The sequence below is a fragment of the Ailuropoda melanoleuca genome, chromosome 2 (genome assembly GCF_002007445.2).
Source record: "Ailuropoda melanoleuca isolate Jingjing chromosome 2, ASM200744v2, whole genome shotgun sequence".
Taxonomy (NCBI): domain Eukaryota; kingdom Metazoa; phylum Chordata; class Mammalia; order Carnivora; family Ursidae; genus Ailuropoda; species Ailuropoda melanoleuca.
This window is the reverse complement of record NC_048219.1, coordinates 92,457,053-92,483,726: the sequence shown is the minus strand read 5'-3', so window position 1 is coordinate 92,483,726 and position 26,674 is coordinate 92,457,053. Positions and strand designations below refer to the sequence as shown.

General features: G+C 38.5%; 1 protein-coding gene across 6 annotated transcripts in view; it reads right to left on the bottom strand.

Annotated features, from left to right (window-relative positions):
• The window catches only part of WDR33 (WD repeat domain 33), a 111,468-nt gene that overhangs the window by 13,787 nt on the left and 71,007 nt on the right, over positions 1-26,674 (bottom strand). For 4 of the 6 annotated variants that reach the window (XM_034654340.1, XM_011235373.3, XM_002927701.4 and 1 more), the window contains 9 exons: positions 6,634-6,760; positions 5,280-5,434; positions 5,110-5,188; positions 4,557-4,667; positions 4,095-4,189; positions 3,808-3,894; positions 3,449-3,588; positions 2,708-2,860; positions 719-1,807 (listed from right to left, as the gene is read on the bottom strand). In XM_034654340.1, the coding sequence (XP_034510231.1) occupies positions 719-1,807; positions 2,708-2,860; positions 3,449-3,588; positions 3,808-3,894; positions 4,095-4,189; positions 4,557-4,667; positions 5,110-5,188; positions 5,280-5,434; positions 6,634-6,760 (2,036 nt within the window). Of the gene's footprint in view, positions 1-718; positions 1,808-2,707; positions 2,861-3,448; positions 3,589-3,807; positions 3,895-4,094; positions 4,190-4,556; positions 4,668-5,109; positions 5,189-5,279; positions 5,435-6,633; positions 6,761-16,851; positions 17,673-26,674 lie in introns of those variants that run through there. The other 2 variants (XM_034654342.1, XM_019808430.2) reach the window with 2 other exon arrangements.

Sequence of the window (26,674 nt, the reverse complement as noted above, 5' to 3'; positions counted from 1 at the left end):
AGTGGTAAATCCATTCATGCTCATGCAGTCTTTCTGTAAGTCCCCCACAAAAGCTGAACCCTCCTCACACCATTTCTCAAGCACAAGCCCAGCGAATGGGTAATAAAACTTGGCTGACAAAAACAGAATCCTCAAAAAAGGGTCAAGACAATTTCTACAGAATTACTCCCTCCAGTAAATAAATTTACATATGAGTAGAAAACAACCTGAACAGCATTTTGTCCAAAGGGTCACCATTTGAGAACGCACAATTCTGGACTCAGAGATCTCTAAAAGCATTCACTGAAATGAAAATAGTGAGATCAGAGTCTACCATACACTTGCGAGTTAAATACTCCATACTCTCTTAACGAGTAGAGCTGGCAGGCAGATCAGCCCATGAAACACCAGGCTTCAAACTGAAGAGCCCAGAAAAGGGGGACCTGCCAGGTTCAGGGCCACAGCTCTTTCAGAGCCCCAGGACAATTATGAACAGTATTCAACTGAGAGTTGATCTTTTCTGGAATGACTTCTATTAAAAATATTCATATTACAATATATTTAATGGTCTTGTTTATTCTCATTTCCTTCTTCAGCCATGCTATTCTCAAGCCACCATCACTACTTGAGGTACACTGATACAAGCTGTGACTGCTTTCCACAGCACTTGGAAGTGCCGCCTCTGTGCAGAGCGTATTTTCCCAATGTGCAATGCCTATAAGTTAGAAATAAATAATACCTGATTGAAGGGGGCCCGGGGCCCATCACCTAGCAGAGCTGTTTTCTGCTGCTGGAATGGTATTGGCCCTTGAGATGGATGTGGCCCTCTTGCCGGGTTCTGCTGTCCCTGAGGTCCAGGGGGCCCTTGCATGCCACCCTGGGGTGGAGGCCCCAAAGAGCCCTGGGGCGGCCCCTGCTGACCTTGTGAGCCTGGAGGCCCTCGCAATTCCTGGGGGGGGCCCAGCATGGACCCTTGGGCTGGAGGCCCCTGCATGCCTCGCATCTCCTGAGGGCCTCGCATCTCCTGAGGGCCATGTCCCAGCAGTCCACTTGGAGGGTGAGGTCCTCTCATCTCTTGAGGCGGATGGCCCATCATCATCCCTTGGGGAGCAGGACCCTGATTTTCTCGGGGGCCTGGAGGACCCTGCATTCCTCTTGGATTCAATCCCATCAGAGGTCCCTGAGACACAGGACCTTGGATCCCTTGAGACCCTGGCCCACCTTGTATCCCATGAGGATGAGGAGGTCCTTGCATTCCTCTGGGACCAGGTGGTCCCTGCATACCTTGAGTACCAGGAGGCCCCTGAGGACCCAAGTGACCCTGGGGACCAGGTGGGCCTTGAGGGCCTATGTGACCTTGTGGGCCAGGTGGACCCTGAGGACCCATATGACCTTGAGGACCAGAATTACCCTGTGGTCCAGGTGGTCCTTGAGGTCCCAAAGGGCCATGAGGTCCAGGGTGCCTCTGCATTCCTTGGGGCCCATGCATGTCCTGAGGTCTCGGCAACCCCTGGGGCGGGCCCTGGGGCCCTTGTGGTCCCATGAATCCTTGTGGCCCCCCACCTCCCTGATGCAGTGGAGGACCTTGTGGTCCCATTTGTCCCTGGGGTCCAGGGGGTCTAAACTGTCCCTGTGGACCTGGAGGCCCCATTTGAGCCATGTTCATTGGCATCTGCTGAGATGGATGGGGCTGCTGAAAACCTTGAGGAATCTGAGACATTGGACCTTGTCCTGGAAAGGGCTGGGGTCCGAGGAGAGGGGTGCCAGATGAAGGAGGTGGCTGAATTTGCTCAGCCTGTTTCTGTGCAAGTCTTTCAATTTTAAGTTGCTGGAAAGAAAGGGAAAAAGAATACTGATAAATACACCACAGCCCTTGAAGATGACAATACTGCTATCACTTATTTCATTGGGGGAGCCTCAAGACAAACATAAGGCATCGACCTCTCAACACTCCACAGTAACTAGAAACCATAGAACATTCAGATATTCTGAGAGCATACAAGCTTCCAGACTCACTCCAGACTCCTTTTTTTTTTTAAATATTGGAAAGCAGCAGTAAGGATTATTTGTATCCATCTTATTATATTCAATAATTTACTAATGTTTTATCATTCTTAGTAACTGTTGAAGGTGAAAAACAATAGAGCAAACCACCTGCTCTAAAGCTGACAGAAAAAGAAAAATTATTTTATCTGTGGATAAATAAATGATCCAAGTTAAAACTATGTTGGCTTTATCTTTCCTATTAAAAAATGTATATGTAGGGGTGATGCGTGGCTCAGTCAGTTAAGTGTCTGACTCTCGATTTCAGCTCAGATCATGACCTCAGGGTTGTGGGATCAAGCCCCACAACGGGCTCTGAGCTCAGTGGGGAGTCTGCTCCAGATTCTCTCTCTCCCTCTCCCTCTGCCCCTCTTCCTGCATTCTCTCTCTCTCTCTAAAATAAATAAATAAATCTTTTTCAAACATGTATATTTGACTTAGGTCTACTCACTGCTTGACTGATCTGGTTTTAAAAGTCTTAGAAACAGAATTCTTTCACATCTGAAACTATTATGACATTGTATGTCAATTATACTTCAATTAAAAAATTAGGAAAACAGAAAGAAATGGTGGTGTTCATCAGACCCATCTGAGAAGCCCTTCCTTTCTATATAAGAGTGTACCAATAAAAAATGTTACTATTTTCTTAGATCATCTTGAACCCCCCCTAAGGAGTGTTACACACCTCCAGAAGCTGTGGGTTGGTATACTGTAATGTGGCCATTTCTTGTTCAATTTCTGCTTGCGTTTTCTTCTTCTCTTCCAATTTAATGTCCTCTTTTCTATCGTTTAGTACCTCATTTGGGGCAGGAATTGGAACTTTATTTTGCATCCAAGCCTTGAGAAAGAAGGGAATATTAAAATATATTCTAAGTGTGTATATGACAATGAGAGAATGAGAAAAACATTCTGTAATGTCACTGGTTCATTCCAACCGGCCAAATACAAGTCGGCTCTCCTGGTGTACTGCCTTTATTTCTAACGCTCCTCCTTGTGACAAGAATGGAGTCTGGCAAGCACAATACCGGGTAGAAACTACTAACGTGATCAACACTGTAAGAGCTTACATGTATTGAGAATGAAAAGCCTGCCCACCTCTTGGAAAGGGCACATGCACTTTGTGTTGAGGTGACAAATGAAGCAGAAGACAGACAAAGTAGAGGAGAGTCGACATACTCTCTCTGCTCCATGCTCCCTTCCTCTCCTTCCTCTGCTAGCGTGGACAATAAGAAGTAGGGAGAATAAAAGAAGAGCTACGAGAGTCATGACAAACTCGGCACTAACTTCGAGCAGCAGACAGGAACTTTGTCGAAGAATACTCCAAAGAAGTGTGTACTACAGAAATACTTTCCACGGATGAGACGATGGAGACACCAAGGCAGAACCTCAGTGCGTGGACAAGGTGGGGCTGCTGCTAGTTACTCACCTGCTGGAACTGAGCGGGAATAGGTTTTGCATAAGGAACTTTTTTCTGAGGAACTTTTTTCTGATCCTTTTGCATCACCTCCTCCATTCCCCAGTCCAAACCTGGAATTGTCATTTCAATTTCATTTGATTCATCTTTCCCTGTAACCACAAAAAGAAGCAGTTAGCCAAGGAAATGAGAGCAAACGGCCATGTCATCAAAAAACACATTTTTGGAAGAATCGATTTTAAATAATATGCAGTTTATATCACTTTTATCAACATGTCTGAACACAAATCATTTTGGCAGTATCATGTAGATAACAAACAGGCCTACAAAAACTTTATAAAAATAAAACATACAGGTACAATGTCTCTTACCCATCTGCTCTTGTTCCATAGCTAATTTTAGTTGTTCTGGTATTCCCATTCCTGGAATTACTGCCAGGCTATTAGGTTCAAGGTCATCTATAAATAGGAATACATCTATTGTCAACAGAGATTTTATAAACATAGTGGCCCAATAAAATGAACACTTTATAAAAATGAAACCTTATCAATCAGTAAACTATAAAACTAAATTTAGTTTTATATAACCTTTTCTATAACTAGCACTTTAATAAGAGAATATCAGATTTCAAAGAAGGATAAATGTGTAAGAGTCTCACCATATTCCACTCCATCTTCAGACATTCCAGGCAATAGGTTGAGATTATATCGATCTCGCATTTTATCACCTGGTCGGTTTCGGGTCCAGAATTTGCTGTCAAAATAAAAGTGATTGGAGGGGTGAGGGGAGGAGGATGGTTTCAGTGTATTTCTGGGCACTTAAGTGAGTACCAAGCAGCCCACTGGTAAACATAACAAAATTTTATGAAGCCTTTCTTCTAAAAATTTAAATGTCAAAATATTTTTTTAATAAGGAGGCAAAGCAAAATTCGAATAGTAAAGTCATACTCAATACTCTATCTCCTTATTGTTACATACTTATTTAGAAACCGCCACAAAAATGTTCCTAAGAAGTTGGACTACAAATACATTAATCTATCAATAAAAATAAATATAAATTTTCATTTTCCGCTGCTCCATGAACACAGTTAATTCCTTGTTATCTTTGATATAAAGCTTACCTAGTATGGTCATTTGAACCAGAGCAGAGAATATGTCCAAGAGGATGCCAAGCCAGACTCCAGATCATTCCTTCATGGGCCATCTCCATCCCACCCACTTCCTTCTCTACCCTGTAATGGCACCACAGGAAGAAGTCTTTNAAAAAATTAAAAAAAAAAAAAAAAAAAAAAGGACATTTTCTTTTACTGTAACACAAAGCTACCAAAGCCTGTTACTTTGAATCCGGTCAGCTCCACGTTTCAGGGGTATTCATTCCTCATCAGCAATGTATTCTTTTATTAGAGAAGTACTTCAGAGCGAAAAATCCTTCAAGAATGAATTCACCAATAAGAACCAAGGAAATCTGCTTTACTCTCCCTAATGACTTCCACACCCAAAAATAAAGGTGCTAAGTTTTCTATTCCAAACTGGGTTTACGGAACTGAAAACTGCAGCAAGTCTCTGATAGAGGACATATGAACACTCAGGAAAAACACAAGACGTTATGTTTTATTCTTTTGGGTGCTCTCTTCATAAAATATACAGCTTCTTTACATAATAACTATTACATACCCGACATGCCAGAATAACAAAGAGCCATCGGACCCTCCACTGGCAAAAAGTCCTTCATGAACAGGATGCCAGGCCACAGCTGTACAACAAAAACGTGGAGAAAGGCACTATTAGGATCTCAACACACTGCACGTAATAGTCAGAATAAGAAGCATGCCACAACCACTGACCTGTGGCTTCTTTCTTATGACCTCGGAAGACTTGAAGCTCTTCTTTCAGGTTTCGGATATCGAAAAGTTTACAGAGGTGGTCACGTGATGCAGTGAGTAGCCAGTTGCCATTGAGATTTAATTTCACTTCCATTACTGTGTTTTTATGGGCATGGCTAGAAACAAAGTACCAAGAAAATAATCTGTCAGAATTTAAAACAAGGATAAATTGATACAATGGACTTTTTTGTTAAAAAGCATATAGGTCAAGCCACAAGAGGTTTGGCCTCCTCGAAAGAGGTTTGGACATTATTTCTGTAGTTGACCTGTTTCTTTCAAGTGTACTTTTAACTGTGGTCTTGTGATGTTACAGGCTTTATTACTTCTTAATGTCCATTATGTAACTATGTCTTGTGATGTTACAGGCTTTATTACTTCTTAATGTCCATTATGTAACCAATTAAAATAGCAGCTGAGCTTCAACTGTATAGACAAGCTTATCTGTGAATCAGGGGAAGCACCCAAACACATAAAATAATATTCAATAAAGTTCACTAAATTTTCAAAATTCAGTGAAGCTCCTCTCATTAAGACAAAGCATTAAAAAAAGGGAACAGGATAATTTGAGGGTTAATTTGAACTAAAACACTACAAGTCAAGGCCTGACATCTCCAAGGAGCACCAGTCACAAGGTGTTCTATTTGGTTGTGGCCACTGGAGTTATGCAACAAGGAAGCCTTGTTCCAACCAGCTCACTATGGATTTGGCTCACTTTCTAGTCAGAAGGACCAGGATACAGGGGTGTGGTCAAAAACATGTTAATAACATGTTCATTTAACTACGAATGTTGACAGATAATAGAAAATAGTAATATAAAATGATATAAAATCTAATACATATAATATAAAATGTAATAAAAAATAATTTTAAAAAGACAAAACTTTATTATGAGGCTACATCGTAAGCAAGCACCTCAAACAAAAAGTGAGAACGGATTCAAAACTGGGGGGAAGACTTCTCTACAAATAGATGTGGTGAGATGGAGAAGGCTGGGCTATGTCTAGTAAGTGGCTGCCACAACACCTCCACACAGTGCCAAAATGTACCATGAGGAGAGACCGCAACCTAGGATAGTGAGAACCACCTTTCTCCTCATTTCCTCCCTGCCTCCACCCCCAGGGATACTCAAATTAAATTTAGATACATACGGCAGAACAAAAATCATATTTAACTAATAAGACTCTAAGTAAAAGTTCATCTGTTGTCTACCCTAGTTTTTTGTGAATACACGGGAGGAGAGAAGGCTCAAAGTTAAACAATACAGGCAGCCTTTTCCCCTTTGTTTAGGGACCAAGGTGGGGTTCCTATCACTTACAGTGTTGCAAGACTCTGCCCAGTCTTGGGATCCCAGAACTTGATTGGCTGTTGACTATCTTTACTTCCTGAAACAACTAACCCTTTTGTTGGATGCCAGTCTACACATTTCACATCTGCACCATGCCCTGTTGGAAACAAGTTAAAATAAAACCTAATCAGTCATATATTTAAAGCAGCACTCCATTCTAATTTAAACCAAAGCAGACAAACTTATTAAATGTGTTGATCCTAGTACTCATTCATCTTAACCTTTTTGAAAAGACTCTTTTGGTCTTTGTGTGGGGATGACTTTTGAATAGAGCAACCTCTTTTGAGGCCAAGATGCACAGGAACAGTTCCTCTTCTCCTGCAACTAAGCTCATATTTTTGCCTACTTCTGGTAGGCCAGTCTAAGCTTCTTGGAAGCTGTGTCACTCAAGCCCCATATTTAAAGCTTTTCAAGCTTTTCCTGAATGATCCTAATTACTGGGCACAATTCTTGTCCTTCACTCTAGTTTTCCCACTTTGCAGTAGTCCTTATAGATCAAAAGTCCTAAATTCAGGTTCACATGCCAGTGCTTTCTAGATGTGGCAGTAGGAAAAATATTCTTTCTGATGGAATTCCATTTACTGAAATTCAAAATGAGGAAAACAATCCACGCTTCATTCACACAGACGCCAGATGAGATGATAGTAAGAGCTACTCTGCTGAGTGCTTACTATTGGTTAGGGCATGATGGAACACTTAAAAGCATCACCTCTTTAAACCCTGACAAAATCCTGAGGAAGGTATTATCATTATATCCATTTTACAAGTGGAGAAAAGAAACGAAAGGACTGGAAGGGTTAAATAAGACATCCTAGTTTCCAAAGCTAGTCAACAAGAACAGGAGCTGGAATCCAAACCTGGTCTACAGGATTCCAGAAATAGTTCTCTCAATCACTGTGCTAGAGCATGAGGTCACTCCACAAATGGAACATATTAACTGATACTAAAAACCACAAAAGTGAAAATCAGAACTTATATAACTGAAAGAAATTAGTAAGATTTTTGAAAACTCAGTGCTGTCCAGAAAAAGCCTCAGGAACATTTTATACAGCAAATGCGCTACAATGCAGGTAAGAGTGAGGTGAAGAGTATTTGAAATAGGTCCTTCTCCAACCAGGACCAAATTCAGCTTCTATGAAGTCTGAGGTGGGAAGGAGGAAGGATATGGAAGAATAGCAAAAGAGGGAAGAAGGGAAGAAGGAAGAGATGATTCTAGAGGCAATGGAAAGTGAATCTGCACTAACTCAGAAGGGGAGTGACTTGCGTCTCAAATAGGCATGGACTTATCCAAAGACAAGACCCCATGCTGGCAAGTATGTAGGGAGGTACCAACTGCCTGGACAACAGTTTGGCAATGTGTACCAAAGCATGAAAAACGTGCATATCCTACAACCTGATAACCTCATGCCTCAGAATTTGTCCCAAGGAAATAATGGATGTCCAAAAAGATTTGCCTACAAGAATGTTTACATTTTTTAAATGCCCTTGAATAGGAAATATATTATAAAATATATTTCAGTATGGCATATATGCTCAATGGAATATGATGCACCTGTTAAAAATGATACTAATGTAATGATGTAATTAAAATGTTCATGATACGGGGCGCCTGGGTGGCACAGCGGTTAAGCGTCTGCCTTCGGCTCAGGGCGTGATCCCCGGCGTTATGGGATCGAGCCCCACGTCAGGCTCCTCCGCTGTGAGCCTGCTTCTTCCTCTCCCACTCCCCCTGCTTGTGTTCCCTCTCTCGCTGGCTGTCTCTATCTCTGTCAAATAAATAAATAAAATCTTTAAAAAAAAATGTTCATGATACGATTGAAAAAAAGAAAACACCAGTGTGTGCAGCATTCCTGATGCCACCACTGTAAAAGACAAACAGATTAGTACAGGAGTGCGTGTGCACACCTATCTAGAGAAAAATGCAAGAAGTCTAGACACCAACTGTTAAAGAAATAATATTAAGCTGAGTAGAGGTATTAAGGGGATTCTTATTTCCCTGTGTTTTGTTTTTATGTTTTCTTTTGGGTTTTTTTGTTTGTTTTTATATTTCCTACAATGAACATATATAATTTTGTAACTGGGATCTGAAGGTGGGAAAGGGGAAAGAGGTTTTGTTGTTGCTTTGATTTTATTAAGAAAAAGAACTGAGGATGGAAACATTATATAGAAATACAACTCAGTCTTCCAGTCCCTTGCTTGGCTTAAGAACTTTTTTTTTCAGGGTTGTTGTTGTTTTAATTTATTTACATAATCTCAACACCCAATGTGGGGCTTGAACTCACAGCCCCAAGATCAAGAGTCATATCCTCTCCTAACATAGCCAACCAGGCACCCTAAGAACTTTTAATGTCATTAACAATTTGATCCTAAAAAGATATGGCCAGGGAATTAAAAAAGCTTTATGGGTCACTATCACCCAAAATTAAATATTATGTTAGATATATGTGTGTATCTTAACCAAATTTGGAAAATACATGAGAAAACACTTTTAAAATGTGATGCACTGCGCAAATAAAGTTCATACCCTTAGCAGCCACCTCTACCCTCACCTTTTCTGAGACACTTTTGTCATAAAAATATGTTTAAATAAGTGTATGCAAAAAAACCCCTCATCAGCCCATAAAAAAAGGAACAACAAAATATATTTTAGCTGCTTTGAATTTGTTTTCTGACGTCCTCTAAAATGTATCTAAGGGGACGCCTAGGTGGCACAGTTGGTTAAACATCTGACTCTTGGTTTTGGCTCAGGTCGTGATCTGAGGGTCATGAGACTGAGCCCTGTGTTGACTCCATGCTCAGGGCAGAGACTGCTTAAGTTTCTCTCTCCCTCTTCCACTGCCCCTCCCCCCACTCTCTCTAATAAATAAACTTTAAAAAAAATTTTTTTAAATAAAATAAAATGTATTTAAGTAGAACCCAAACAAGTGAGGAATCCCATCTATCCTCTTCTGCTAAATGAATTTACCCAAATCCATACATTTCACTAAATATAAATCCAACTGACTGGTACTGATTCTTGGGTATTATTTTATCAGTTACTGTCCTTAATAATAAAAATACTACCACCACTAACAAGCACACATACTTCTTACATGTATGGTACTATTCTAAGCAAAGTATACTGACTAATACTTTACATATGAAAATTACAAGGCACCAATAGGTTAAACAACTTGCCTATGATCACACAGCTGATATGTGGCAGAACAGACATCTTGAATGCAGAGAGCTGGCCCCCAGTCCATAGCTCTTAATGACTATTCTATTCTGCCTCCTTAGATGTGAAAATCTAAGGTTAATCTAAGAGTTACAGGAGGAAAAGAAAAGAAAATATGTCTCTTCCTATTTGCTTCTATATGCACAGACTCACTGAAAGATAGCAGACAGGGAACAGATGGGAGGGCAGCTATTCAAGTCTTTATTTTATTTTTGAACCATATGCATGTGTCATCTACTTTTTTAAAATTAAATACAAATAAAAGGCTTATTTAAGAAAGTATGTACAAAAAAATATGTGCACCACGCTAACATTTATGACCTAAAAAGAGACACATACATACGTAAAGCACACATATACATTTGCTCAAAAATGCATAAAATGTGTCTGAGAGAAAACATGAGAATCATCACATTAATTGCCCCCAAGAGAGGGAACTGGGTAAGAAGACCTCACTGTAGGGGGCGCCTGGGTGGCACAGCGGTTAAGCGTCTGCCTTTGGCTCAGGGCGTGATCCCAGAGTTATGGGATCGAGCCCCACATCAGGCTCCTCTGCTATGAGCCTGCTTCTTCCTCTCCCGCTCCCCCTGCTTGTGTTCTCTCTCTCGCTGGTTGTCTCTATCTCTGTCGAATAAATAAAAACTTAAAAAAAAAAAAAAGAAGACCTCACTGTATATTGTTTGGTAATTTTTAAATACTGAAACACATTAATAATCTACTGGGGAAAAAAATTCGAAAAAATTTAATTTACTAAATAGCAGCAGACTGATTACCTCTGGAAAGTGGATATGAAATTGTTACAAGTAGCACGTATCATTTTTATATTTTTTCAAATGAAAAGGAGGAAAAATAGATAGCTTAATCTGCCACAGAAGCACAATGATTTGCAACTGCTTTCTTTTAGTAAAAAAAAATGTTACTAAATTCCCAATGAAGTGTCAAAAATTATTTCAAATGATAAGATTGTACCCTCTCATGCCAATGTTGACCCATTTAGATCCAGAACGAGACTAATAGAAATTTATTCTAAGAAAATAACTTAAAGGATTTTAACTATTATATTTAAAAGACGGCACTTGAAACTTTGTTCAAAATAGTGAAAAAGTATAAACAAATTTTAGAAGTGGGATAATTAAATGAATGTGTCATGGCCAAAAAAAAGAACATACAACTATTAAAATGAGGATTCTAGGGGCGCCTGGGTGGCACAGTGGTTAAGCGTCTGCCTTCAGCTCAGGGCGTGATCCCGGCGTTATGGGATCGAGCCCCACATCAGGCTCCTCTGCTGTGAGACTGCTTCTTCCTCTCCCACTCCCCCTGCTTGTGTTCCCTCTCTCACTGGCTGTCTCTATCCCTGTCGAATAAATAAATAAAATCTTTAAAAAAATAAAATAAAATAAAATAAAATAAAATAAAATAAAATGAGGATTCTAGGAACAAAAGAAAATGCTCATGAAATAAAGTGAATTTTAAAACAGCAAACAAGGGGTGCCCAGCTGGCTCAGTCAGTGGGACATACAGCTCTTGATCCTGAGGTTCTGAGTTGAAGCCCCACACAGGGTATAGAGATTACTCAAAATTAAAATCTTAGGGGCACCTGGGTGGCTCAGTCAGTTAAGTGTCCAACTCTTGATTTCAGCTCAGGTCATGATCTCAGGGTCCTGGGATCCAGCCCCGCATCAGGCTCAGGACTCAACACTCAGTGGGGAGTCTGCTTTAGGATTCTCTCTCCTTCTGCCCTTCCCCAGCTGATGTACTCTCTCTCTTTCTCTAAACTAAATAAATCCTTAAAAATAAATAAATTTTTAAAAAAGAAAATCTTAAAAATAAATAATAAAACAGCAAACAAAATAATACATGCAGAAACCATGCATATGCCATGGGGGTGATTATAAAAATGTTCACGTATAGGTACAAAAATGTAGATGTGAATAAGTACCAAATGAAAACTATATTGAAATAGCAGAAACAAAGGTGAAGTTTTCACATTTTCTCTAATGTTATTTTGTAGCTATAACCACAAATAACACAGGTTAGATTTGTGTGTATAAACTTTCTGATGTTTTTAAAATGAGAGAAAAAAAAAAAACCACCACTGAAGATAAGTTACTTTGCTAGGTAATATTTTCTCTATCAAAGCAGCAAAAATTAAATTTGGTGACACACAGTGATAACAGAGGAACAGGCAGTCATCCATAACCGGTTGGAAAGTAAATTGGTACAATTTTGGAGGGAGACCATATGGCCCTATCTATCAAAATGTTACAGCCCTCAATTCTGCTAGGAATTTACTCTATAATCATACCAAAATTTTACAAAGACATTTATTGCACCTTGTTTGAACTCTATGACTGGAAACACCTAAAAATCAATGAGGGGTTATTTAAGAAAATTAAGGTAAATCCATATAACTCAATACAACACAGCTGTTAAAACTGAGGCAGGAAGAGGGAACTTTTGGGGGATGATGGAAATGTTCTTTATCTTATGGTGGTGGTTACAAAAATGAAGCAGAGAAAAGAACTTTCTGAAGGGACTGAAAAGTTACATACCTTCATTATAGTATATGTATTTCTCAAAATTCATAGAACTGTACACCTAAAAAAAGGGTGAATGTTACCAAATGTAACTTATACCCCAATAAGCCTTTTAAAAAATACAAGCAGAAAAGCAAGGTGTAATTTACTCCAATTTGTGAAAAAGGAAAGTTAATCTCATAATAGTTTTTTAGGGAGAAGAAATGCTATGAGAGTAAGAAGGCATTTGCTCTTGGACTGCTTGAAGTTTTTAACATGTTCTTTTATTACTTTACTTAATGGTAACTGCCTTTGGATTCCCTCTATTCAAACCTCAAGAATGACTAACTAGTGCCTTTGTTTGCCAATACAGAACTAGTGCTTGTGGTCCCAGAAAGATGTGCTTCAAAGCCTCAGTGGGGGATGCACTTTTTCAAACAGCTCTCAGACTCAGTATGACTAAATTAAGTTTCAAGAATATTATGGGTTTTGTGAGCTGAGTGCTATATATAAAAACTTTATTTTATATAAATTATTCTCTCACAGAAAAATTATTGAGTCCCAAACACATAGCTTATCAATTTAACCATTAACTCAAAAGAATGTCTTTATACTAATTTTTACACTTCAAAGGTCCAGAATTTCAGGATAGAATCATTCAAAATTCTTTGTGATCCCCAAATATGGAGATTTCAAGAATGTAGTTAGTGTTTGCAATACTAAAGCAATTGACACAGACTTATTGGAAAATCCATTCAAGTGAATTTATGGCCCAGTGACCTAGATATTTTAGTACTAACAGTATCTTGCTAATGGCTCAAGATTTTAGGACTAAAAACTTATTGCCAATGGAAGAGCCAGCATTTTTGTAAAGTGGGCCTTAATTAAAATGTTTCAGAATCAAGCCTGTAAGACAATATGAAGATAAAATTCTCAACATCAAATCCACTCCAGATACTACAAAGCCTAACACAGGATAAGGTGCAGCCTTGCAGGGAACTTAACAGGAATCTACAGGGAGACTGTGGTAAACATATAAACTCTTAGTAGGATAACAGCTTTAAAAAGCCAGCGATATGGACGCATGGTTACCAAGACTCCAGGATCCCCGGAAAAGGTCATAGTACCTATCCATACTTGATTGCAGTTAGAAAGGGAAGATACGCTGGAAGAAAGATTTAAATACTGAAAGTTGGAGGTTCAATTGCCAAATTCTAAAATTAAGAGATTCCAGGTACAAATAAAGATCAACACTGTCATTAATAAATCTTTGTGTGGAATTCCCTTTAAATACTCACAAATACTTAAGAATTTAACCTGCACTGTTCAATATAGTAACTTATCAGCCACATGTGGCTACTTAAACTTGTCTTAATCCCAGTTAAAATTAAGGTTCCTCAGTCACACTAGCGACATTTCAAGTGCTCAATGGCCACCTGTGACTACTGGCTAGTATACTGGATAACACAGATCTAGAATAGTTCCATCACCAAAACAGTCCTATTGGACAACACTGATTTAAACTATAATTAGCCATTTTAAAGGAAGTTTCTACTTACGTTCCCATGATTGTATTATTTTTATTCATTCTCTGTTCCATAATGAACAATAACAATAAAGTATCTTCAATTGCTACCAGAGCTAAGACCTGCAAAGGTTTCCAGCCCGGAAATTGTTACAGAAGAGAAAACTGAGGTCTAAAAGGGTTAAGCCAGTGCCCAGAGGTGGCCCGAATTTTCTTCCCATTCCCATCTTCCCTTCACCTCACTAAATGTAACATCCAAATGAAGTGGCAAAATACAGTTGACCCTTGAACAGGGGTTTGAACTTTGCAGGGCCACTTGCACGCAAGTATTTTTCGATATACAGTATGGCAATATAAATGTATTTTCTATTCCTTATGATTTTCTTGGTAACTTTTTTTTTCTGCAGCTTACTTTAAGAAGACAGCATATAATACATATAACATGCAAAATATGTTAATCAACTGTTTATGTTATCGGTAAGGCTTTCCAGTCAATGGTAGGTTATAAATGGTTGTTTTTAGGGAGTCAAAACTTATACGAGGGTTTTAGACTGCAGTGGAGGGATCAGCACTCCTAATCCCCTGTTGTGCAAGGGTCACCTGTAGTTCCTTTTGCTTCACTTATCAATCAAACGTAACTGAGGAGGTTGTAGTAGACAAACTTCTGTATACCTTTCCAAGTCTCGGAACTACATAAGAAAAGAATTTAGGGGCAAAATTTAAATACATAAATAAGAATCACTCCTTTTACCTTTCTGAGAAGTAATCAGATTGATTCGGAAGAGCAGGGTCTTGTGAAGAATAAAGGAATATTGGGGGGGGCGTAAAAAGAAGGAATGTGACAAACATGCCCTAACTCCACCCGAAGAAATTACAAATTAATCTCACCATACCGGGTTACTTTTAGAGATTTAGCTTTGGAGGGAGTGAATTTTGCATCATTTCTTAGGTAGCTAACACTCTCTTTGGTCCTAGCTAAATGAATAGTGACAGAATTAGCATCTTTTGGGAGGCCGGTGGCACTGGTTTGTGGACTGTGTCTGACACACCAGAGTTGTTTAACTTACTACTTCAGAATAATTAATTGCAAAAAAAACCCATTAATTGTACATTAGAATTTATACCAAATGGGAGGAAAACAATTTTACTTATTCCACTTGATCATTCTTTCACATGCTCATTTATATGCTCTTTCACTGGCTCATTAAAGAAATAAGTGTGTATAACAGCAACATTTATTGGGGTCCTATTTTGGATGCTCAATCACCAAACAAAATGAGGACTGAACACTGGGGAAAAATTTGTAGAATCATATAGTCCAGGTACAATAACTTTCAAGAGATTTAATACTTAGAATAAAAATGTTTTCAGAATAAAGACTGAATTAAGCTAACAAAACAACTAGTGCAGGTTCTTTAGAGACTTTTCTACACGAATGAAAACAGAAAAATCTCTTTTTGGGGGCGCCTGGGTGGTGCAGTCGTTAAGCGTCTGCCTTCGGCTCAGGGTGTGATCCCAGCATTCTGGGATAGAGCCCCACATCAGGCTCCTCCGCTGGGAGCCTGCGTCTTCCTCTCCCACTCCCCCCGCTTGTGTTCCCTCTCTTGCTGGCTGTCTCTGTCAAATAAATAAATAAAAATCTTAAAAAAAAAAAAAAAAAAGAACTCTTTTTAAAAATGTTACACAGGGGTACCTGGGTGGCACAGCGGTTAAGCATCTGCCTTCAGCTCAGGGCGTGATCCTGGCATTATGGGATCAAGCCCCACATCAGGCTCTTCTGCTGTGAGCCTGCTTCTTCCTCTCCCACTCCCCCTGCTTGTGTTCCCTCTCTCACTGGCTGTCTCTATCTCTGTCGAATAAATAAATAAAAATCTTTAAAAAAAAAAAGAAATCTTTAAAAAAAAAAAAAAGAATAAAGACTGAATTAAGCTAACAAAACAACTAGTGCAGGTTCTTTAGAGACTTTTCTACACGAATGAAAACAGAAAAATCTCTTTTTGGGGCGCCTGGGTGGTGCAGTCGTTAAGCGTCTGCCTTCGGCTCAGGGTGTGATCCCAGCATTCTGGGATAGAGCCCCACATCAGGCTCCTCCGCTGGGAGCCTGCGTCTTCCTCTCCCACTCCCCCCGCTTGTGTTCCCTCTCTTGCTGGCTGTCTCTGTCAAATAAATAAATAAAAATCTTAAAAAAAAAAAAAAAAAAAAAGAACTCTTTTTAAAAATGTTACACAGGGGCACCTGGGTGGCTCAGTGGGTTAAGCATCTGCCTTTGGCTCAGGGATCGAGCCCCACGTTGGCCTCACTGCTCAGCAGGGAGTCTGCTTCTCTCTCTCCCTCTCCCTCTGCCCCTCCACCCACTTGTGCTCACTCTCTCCCTCTCTCAAATAAAATCTTCTTAAAAATAAAAAATAAAAAATGTTACACAAGTATGCCTAAAATAGCAAGGTGCAGAATGTAAAACGATTTCTCCTAACTAATGAAAAGCTGCTTGATACGTGTATGTGTGTGTGCGCACACGCGTGTTTTAAAGGAGATCCTAGAAATAAAATGCAGAGACTCCTTAATAAACCCTAAAATTCTTATAACAGGGCAGATGGTTTAGTCTGTAGATATTTGGTGAACAGTTCCAGATGTATTTGTGGAGAAAGTGGAGGCTTCCTGCTTATCATTTCTTATCTCAGAACCATAAGGTATAGTGCAGTGACATACAAGCCAGTAAGGTGGCTTGAGGTCTGTTTTTGGACTCTTCCTTTATAGGAAGTGGTTCCCAGGATTCTGCGATATTGTATGTAAACTGTGTGCCTCTGTGTATTTTTCAAAAACCTCATCTCTCCTCCACATTCTCACCAGATCCTAAGGGACCTGTCAACCCACACAGATAAAATGTCCTACCTTAAGACAATGCATATGACCCCAAGGCTCGGTGAACAGTCTGAAAACCAATATATAGTTTTTATTTGAAGGTCAAAAATAGTGTCCATTTTCCCATTTTATTTTTCCTGGATCAGACCAGTATATGAACAAATCTTAAGAAAAATTTCTTTTATACATAACTTACAAAAAGCACCAAGATTTTCTAATACAGGAAGAAAAAAGCAAACAAAGAATTCAGGTACCATCTTGTACATTAACAGTTGAAGAACTGTTATTCAAGAAAATGTGTCAAACATTAACAACAACAAACTCAGTCTACTTCCAGCCACAGGAACATAAAATGTAACAGATCAGTTTAAGGCAAAGGGCATTTTTTGTGTGCCATGGTCCACAGCCAGACATTTCAGTATTCAATAAAGCGGACTCAAGAATTTAAAAAATGAAACAGCATAAGTAACTTGTACCCTGGCCAATAAATATGCAATTTATTAACATTTTACCTCCCTTTTTTGCAAAATGATTTTAAACTTGATCCAACAGTCATTATCAACTGAAAGTGATAATATTAGTTTTTCCGTCTTCCAAATCTAGAAAGCAACATTAGTAAAAATCTATAAAATTAAGTGGAAAGTCAATCACGTATACCTCAAGGCAGTGTTTTTTCAAGAAGCATGTTCCAAGCCACAACAGAGCACAGAATCTTGGGCGAAGGGGTTCTGTGGTCAAAGAGTTAGGCAATGCTGCATTTTAAAAATTAAGTTATTTTTTTCCATGTCTGAGAGCCTTCAGCGCTTTCAATATAGATTACAAATCTGCAGGTGAGAATGTGACCATGAGCCTTTTTTCTTCAAAGCACTTCCAAGTCCCTTAGAAGGTGAATCTGGGAAATTTTGAAATGCTAGCTTATTTTGTTGTCTAGCAATGAAGAACCTAAATCCAGGAGAGTGGACACCTCTGGGGAAAAAGAGGAAGGGCACTGGGAAGGGATGCATAAAGGGATTTTTAACCATCTCTGTAATGAGTTGTTCTTTTAAAAAATTCAGAAATAAGCATGGCAAAATGTAAGGATTTGACACAGCTGAGTGGTAACACAAAAATGTTTATCAGGTTATAAAAAACTGTGAAATGTATGGTGTAGGGAGAGTATTCAGTATATAAACATAAAAACTAAATTCGCCAATCTCCTACTTAAGTCATACATGTAATTTGCATATGTAAGTAAATGGTTTCTATTTATCTGTACTATGTATTTACATGGAAGACCGACAAAGGCTGACCTAAAAGAAACGTTTCTGTCAAGCAGGTTAAAACTGAAATTAAGGGGCGCCAGGGGCACTTAAGCATCTAACTCTTGGTTTTGCTCGGGTCGTGATCTCAGGGTCCTGGGATCGAGCCCCATTTGGGGCTCTGTGCCCAGCATGGAGTCTGCTTGGGATTCTCTCTCCCCTCTCCCTCTGTCCCTCCCCTTCCCCTGCTCTGTCCTCTTTCACGCACGCATGCTCTAAAATAAATAAATCTTTTTTAAAACTGAAATTAAGCATACCTCTCATAAGATTAATGCCATGAACTACTTCTGGCATCAAAGTGAAATTTTTTGATGAATATATGACATATAAATAAATAATTTCTGAGACCAATAAAAACATATACAGGCGTAAGTTTTCCTGAAACTTAGTGTCAGACTGCTATTAAACATAAAAATAATGTGGGGGAAGGATGTAACAGAGAAAACCACAATTTCTATTTGAGTCAATTTTAAAGATTGTATTTAGAAAAATCTTGAGGGGCGCCTGGGTGGCACAGCGGTTAAGCGTCTGCCTTCGGCTCAGGGCGTGATCCCGGCGTTCTGGGATCGAGCCCCATATCAGGCTCCTCCGCTATGAGCCTGCTTCTTCCTCTCCCACTCCCCCGGCCTGTGTTCCCTCTCTCACTGGCTCTCTCTCTCTCTGTCAAATAAATAAATAAAATCTTTAAAAGAAAAAAAAAATTAAAAAAAAAAAAAGAAAGAAAAATCTTGAGAACTATGAAAGGGAGAAAAACAATCAGGAGATGATTGATACAACAGGAAAATCTACATCTGCTTCCCAAACCACTGCCTGAGAGCATATAGAATGAGTGTTGATCCTCTATATTCTTCTTTTATAATAACCAGAAAGAAGTAGCTCTGCAACATGTTTCCTGCCCAACAGCAAATTCCCCTTTGTTGGCCCTTTTTTTGTTGTTTTTAATTAAAAGGATTAAAAAAAAAAAAGCTAGTTTGGAGAATATTCATCAAAGAAGCTTAAAGGGAAAGAATGCAATACCCAAATATTCTTTCAATCTCATTGTTATTGTACTGTCCCAAATATTAACAACCAGTATCACAAAGCACATCAGCCATTAGTTTGAGGTAGGAGATACCCTTTCCCACACACAAGGCAGAAACCAGCTACAAAGTCCTTTTATAAAAAGTGTGCACTGGTATATGTGTGTAATCAGACAATTAAGGTTCTCTAGCAAACATTTCTGCACACATTCATATTTCAACAGTAATATACAGATGGTATAATAGTCTTAAAGAGTCAAGAAAAGCATATAGTCATCACTTGAAAAACTAGAAAGAAAGTGTAAAAACCAAAAGAACCTTTAAAAGAATGATGGGAGGGTCTGGCAATACCAAGACTACCAAAAAGGGTAGCACCTGTGCTACATTAACGACAGAGTCATTAGTGCCAGCAGATTCTCTGGCCAAGAGTGAAAAGAAGCCATGACTGAAAGCTCTAATAAAAGAAGAAAAAGCAGGATGAAAAAGGAAGACAAGAAATTTTAAATGGTACTTTACGGCACTTCTAGGGAACGCATTCCTTCTGAAAAAAATATTAAAATAGTGAACTGGTTCATCACCCTCAGTTGGCTAGATTAAGGACGTGTTTTAAAGTTAGAGGTTTAGAGACATAAAAGCAACACAGAATCCTGGCCAAACTAGAAGTAATTAATTAACCCCCATTGTAATCATAGTCATCCACAACTGTACTTTGACTCTCTGAGTTTTGCCAGAATGTACCTGAGTATATTTGCACATTTTTGGGAAATGTGGCTTCCTATATAATCCTATTCATCTACTACTAAGGAAGGTAACAGTGGCAAAGTTAAAGAAATTTACCTGTATCAGAACAAGAAGATTACATGAACCCCTAAATAACTGCTAGAGGCAGGGTCTATCACATGATTCCCAGAAGACTAATTTCAAGCCATTACTAAGAACTTTTTCTATAAATAACTAATCTGAGATGGCATCATACTCCAATTGGATCTTGACAATTATTTCTTTTTCTGTTTCAAAGCAGAAATAAGGTAACTGGGAGCTGGTTATATTATTTAGCTTCCATCATAGTAAAAACAATAAATAAATACCCATTAGTCCACAATGATATAAATAAATAATTGAATAAAAATGAAGAGGAAAAGAATTGAGTCTCTTGTGCATGAAAATTCCAAATCACTTCTGTAGTTACCCCACCCTTGAGGACGTAAAGCATAATTCCCCACCCCTTAAGTGTGGACTGTGCTTCATGACTTCCTTCCAAAGAGTACAGTATGGAAAGAGGGGGAAAGAGTAGCCTTGCACTAGAGAACTCTGACACTGCCTCAACCTGGTGATCAAGGTCAATATCAGATCATGTTGATAGTATATATCCTAGCTGTGATGTGATGAAAATGGCACTTCACCTTTGTGATCTTCTTCCCCGAATCCCATAAAACCAAACCCAACATGAGAAACACATCAGATAAATCCCAACTGGGTGACGTTCTACAAACTACCATAAAATTTCTCATCAAAACACTGGCTCCAAGAAGACTGGAACAAGATCTTGACAGTGCTAAGGGGGGGGAGACTGAATCTACAATTCACTACACAGCCAATACCTCATTATAAACATAAGCGTGAAATGAAGACATGCAATTTCTTTTTAAAATTTTCCCACAGATCTAAGGAAAAAAAAAAAAAGCTCTTTACCGTTCTAGAAATGTGGAAACCAAGTAATAAATACTTACTAGGAAATGTGAAAATCCAGGCCACTTTAAGTTAAACTTGACATATTATAAAGAATACCAGCATTTCCTTGTGGAGGTGATTAAAATCTGCCATCTTCTTGTGCTTTATTGAATGAATGAATGATGAAAAGCCAAGAAAGCAAAAAAATACACCTATGCACATTCTATTAAAAACCAAAACTGTATTCTTAGGGAAAAGAGGTCAATGTTTAATTCTGCCCTCCTCTCTGAGCAGCATCAAGACTAAATCACGGGGGCGCCTGGGTGGCACAGCGGTTAAGCGTCTGCCTTCGGCTCAGGGCGTGATCCCAGCGTTCTGGGATTGAGCCCCACATCAGACTCCTCCACTTTGAGCCTGCTTCTTCCTCTCCCACTCCCCCTGCTTGTGTTCCCTCTCTCGCTGGCTGTCTCTATCTCTGTCAAATAAATAAATAAAATCTTAAAAAAAAAAAAAAGACTGAATCACGAATATTCTCATTTCTACATACAATCTACTATACTTCCCTCTCGTAGGAAGAAAAAATCAAGAGATGAAATTAGCTTTGGGCAATAGCACAGGTAGTGTCAAAACAGTATTATCTGAAGTCAAAGAAAAGATATGTTCAAGATACTTTAATTCATATTGGTATGTTGTTTAGTGCTCATATGCTATACAAGGGTTGATAGTAAAAAATGTGGAGTAAACCTGACCTATTTAAACATCAGATGTCACTTACCAGTTATGGGCTTATATAATTTATTTCACCCTTGCTAAGCCTTAATATTTTAAAGTGTAAAATGAAGGTTACTCAATTAACAGGTTGTTTCAGAAATTAAATGAGATATATAAATAATTTAGCAACATGCCTGGCACCCATTTTGAACAGACAATAAATAAAAGCTCTTATTGTGATCCAATCTCTGCTTTGAAAAATTTGGCCATGGGGACAGATATTTCCATAGTTAGTTATCCAGCAAGAGCTGTTCCTACTATGAACAGAGGATAGGAAAGCAGAAAATGGCTCGACTTAAAAATACTCCCACAAAGTAAGACGTCTTAAGACTTTGCTACATTTCAGTTTTCAAATGACCTCTGAGAAAAGAGGTCTAATTACCAACATCCAACCCATGTATCAGACTTGATCTAATGCCATTTTTCTCACAACTGGGAAATCTAAAATGGGGGTCACCACTGCCTTTATTACTTTGTCTATGTTTTAAGTAACTAAGAAAGATGGATAATATTTTTGAGGTAACTATTGATTCCACTAGACCAAAATGCAGTCTCCAACACAGAGATTTACTTTTATATTTATGGAGTAAATGTTTGATGATTCTCTCTACATTTTTTCTATTTTTAAAGAATATTAACTCATTTCTAGGGAGAAAGAAAACTACAGGAAAAATACTAGGTTTAACTCAAGTCTTCCACTGACTTTAATTATAATCACTTACCTCTATGTCACCCACTGCCATGGATTATCTTAAGCTTCAAATACATGATTAAAAACTTATAAATACATAACATTTCTTAAGAAATGGAGAAACGATGCAAATAGGAAGAATACCAGGAGGGAAGTAACAGGAATTATTTCAAGGTCACTAATGTGAAAAAGAAATTATGTCTTGGAATAAATCATGATTTTAGTACTAAATGAAATGATGTACACAAGCCCCTTCCTAAATTACTTTCAAAGGTTTACAGTGGATGCACGTATTTCCCAAGACCCATACTGACCGCTAATTTTATTAAAATTTCAACCCAAATGTAAGCATTCTCCAAAAATAAATGAGCTGATTACTGATGAATAAACCAGAGTGGAAAAAAATATAACCCAAAACACACAGAAGGCTGTTTAGGGCCTTAAAAAGACAGAAGCACCCGGTTGGCTCAGTTGGAAAAGCATGTGACTCTTGATCTTGGGGGGTGTGAGTTCAAACCCAACAAAGGACAAACTTGGGGGGGGGGGTCTAAGCTCCATGACAGCTCAGTGACAAAGGCTGTGATGTTGTAATGAGGCTGACAGAACCCTCCATAAAGCAACTTGTCCAGGTCCCTGCTGACTTCTCATTTATATAGAACAGCTACCCTCACCTAAAGCAGACAAGGGCTTTCTAAACAAAGCAAAAGTAAGTCTTGAAAGAAACCCAAGAATAGGATTTAAGACTGGAGAAGAAAGCAGCAAAAGGTTGTCGCAATGCTACACTATGACCTGAAGGAAGGACAGAAGGGAAGAGGGAAAGAGGAGAAGAGACAGGAGGGAGAAGGATGAGGAAGGGAGTGAGGAAAAAGAAAGACATCCCATCTGAGAGTGAAGTAAACCAAGCACTCTACCTCACAATACAATCCACTTAATTGTGGCTCATGGCAGTTGCTACTTACTCCCCACCCATGTCACTGAACACACAGACACACAAGGGTCCACAGTGAAGGCTACTATCCAGGGGAGGAGACTTTTGGGTAAGCAGACTTACTCAACTATAAATGAAATGAAAGACAACTATTTATGCTAACCAATACAAATCTTCATTCAAATTTAACCAACCAGGGATCACTAGACATTTGAGAAAAGTCAAACAGAAGAAAGAGAAAGACCAGGGAAAAGATTAAGGGAAAACAAATCAGAACAAGACCAAACCAAACACACAAATACCTCTATTAGCATGCTAGAAGTTTGAAGGGGTATATTCATTTAAAACAAACAACAAAACAGGTCACCATGAAAAATGAAAATACCAGAGAACCACTAGGAGATCTTGGAAATTAAACACACAGTGGCTAAAATAAAAATTTCATCAGAAGGGCTACGTAACAGACTAGGCATGACTGAAGACAGTATTTTGGAAAATAGAAATCTTCCAAATATTAAGAGGAAAGGAGAGAAACGGAAAATATGAAAGAAACAGTAATACAAGGTAAATAGCTCCAAGAGTCCCAACATTAATATATTAAGAGTTCCATAAGACAGAGACAATAGAAAAACCTTCTGAATGAAATGAAGATTTGGAATTGCATATTAAAGCAAGCCAAAAAAGATGGGTGTTTAAGATACTTACAACCTCAGTGTGGGTACAGTAAAAACAGAAGTTTGCAGAGAGAGAGAGAGATCATTTCAAAAACATTCAGAGAGGAAAGCCATATTATATACAAAATAATGAGAATCAGAATAGCATGATATTGATAGACAGATAATGGAGGCCTTCACAATTCTGAGGTAAAAGGACTGAAAACCAAGAATTCACAACCCAGACAAACCAAGAATCAAGTATGCTGGCAAATTACAGACCTCTCCAGACATATGAATTTTGAAATTTACTTCCAACACTGTTTCTGAAAAAGAAACTATTTTTATGTCCATTATGACTGCAGCCACTGGCACAGGAGACAGTTCAAAGCAGAGCAGGAAGTCAAGAGAACCGGCTAAAGAATGTCTTCAAAAATTAAAAAAAAAAAAGAAAAGAAAAGAAAAAGATCCACGTACTATAATTGCAAAATTAAAGTCTTTTTAAATACTATGATAAAAGCTTTTAGTGACATTACAAAAAAAAAAAGAGGAAGTAATTAGAAATTGCAAGGAAAACTAAAGCAAACTGAAATTCCTGACAATGTCTAAAAGTAAAGGAAAAGGAAAAAGAAGCAGAAAGACACTGGGGGGCATGGCCTTCCTCATTACCATAATGGTCAGTGAGTCAAGGGAGACTGCCTCAAGGTGGTGGCCCAAAAAGCTAACGAACTAAGAACATTAAAAGCCACAGGAAACGATCAAAACCACCACAATTCGTAATAAGAAAACCCAGGAGGCAGAAGGCACAATTGGTGGCATAAGTACACAAAACTCATCTTTCATAACAGGAAGTAAAGAGACACCATGTTAGACAGATATATCAAGAAATGTATTATTTTAAATTCTGATGGTAACCACAGGAATAAAAACAAATTAGTTTAAAAACTTCATATCTGGGGAGTGGTAAAGGACTGGCAGATTTTTACATTTCAAATTCTATCCTTCTATGATGTCGGAGAAAAGACTACCATGTGAGTAGAAATTTTTAAAAATAAGATTACATTCTTAAATGGTGGGGAAATCCTGTGTTATCTTTAGTTTTTGGCTAGACCACAACAACATCCTTAAGCTTTATCATTAATGACTCCAGGACCATGAGGACAACTAAAAAGTATCTACCAAAAGCTTGAAGGTTCATACCCTGATCCATCAGGTTCACAGCTGTCTATCCTAAAGGAAAATTTACATGAGTGGCAGCAAATATAAAGGTACAGGAAGCTTAGTATACAGCTCTTAGTAAAAACCTTGGAAATTCTACACGTCTGTCAATGAGAATGGTTAAATAAGTTATGGTAGATACATGCTATGGATTGTTATAGTTACCAAAGTAAGACTGGGGTAGTAATGATACGGAAAGATGACCGTGATATATTGTATCGTGAGAAAAGCAAACAGCAAAGAATATATATATGTGGTATAATCCCATTTCATGTAGGTTTTAAAAATATCTTCTTGTATATGTGTAAGAATTGTGGAAACATACACACCAACTATTAACAGAATAGTGATGAACTCTGGATGTGAGATTGGAAAAGGATAGAGAGACACTGACTTTTTACTACTATTTGTGTGAAATTTTTATGAATGTTTATTAATTACCTCTGTAAAGGCAGAAAATTCTCAAGATAACTTCCATATTAATCCCACCCAGTTCTTTCCTTACCCTTTCCACCCCTCCGTTGCCCCAACACTGTTGCACCACAGATCTCAGCCTTCCATATGGCACATGGTGGGAATGTGTGAATCCAGACCTTACATTACTCTCCAAATCTTACTTCCATGTGATACACAGAATATACTTGTTGCCATGCATGACTGATGAAAAAAAATACATCTTAATGTTGCATTTAGCCTTTAGCTTGGTTGGTTACGGAATGGCATTGCTAAAAAGCCAAGATTGTAAGTGATATCCCCACACAGGTCAATTAACTGTTATGCAGTCAGTCTGCTTCTGTTTTTATCATCTGTCATCTTCCTGGGGACAGGACAACAAGATGTGGAAAGAACAAAGTAAATCCATTTTAACTAGTGCGACCACACTGATAGTGGGCTTCAGTCTTATGGTTGTATTATGAAGAACACATGTGCGCATATGTAAGACCACAGTTTACACATTTCTTTGCCAGTTGACCGCACATTGTCACTGAATTGTGTCATCAATGTTTCCCAGAGAGAGAACGCTGGTTACCCAAGTATCTGCAGCAACGCTGCCTGTCTGTGCTCTGTGGGAGTAATGTGATGTTGGGGTGTGTGGGACCACGAAGTTCTCAGTTTCTGTTCTTTAATTCCCATCTTCAGCCATCACACTGAATAAAAACTCAAGTCATGTGGCAGAGTAAAGGCTTCACAACCTTAACTGTGCTTGAAGAATGGTTTTTCTTTCATTACCCATTTTTAGAGAAGGCAACAATAAAAGGAGAAAATCAAAGACTGAAGAATAATAGAATAAATGAGGACTTACAATGTGACCACAGCGCTAGTTACTTAAGTATCTCTAACAATGGAATATTGGATTCTGATCTAAATTTAAAATGTCTATTAAAAATGCCCAAATAAACAACTCACACCACAAAGATGTATCATTTTTTTGGCCTTTGTATTTTTTCTGTAAACCCAGTAAAAAGTGGCAATGAAAGGAATATTCTGCTATAAATCTATAGAACAACTCAGTATATCTTATGCTCATCAAGTATCAACTGACCTAACTAGAACGAGTTAAAACACAGCCAGTAGTTCTCAGGGAAGACTCAAATCGTTATCTATTCAAAAAGCAAACAAGCAAGCAACGAACAAAGGAAAAAAA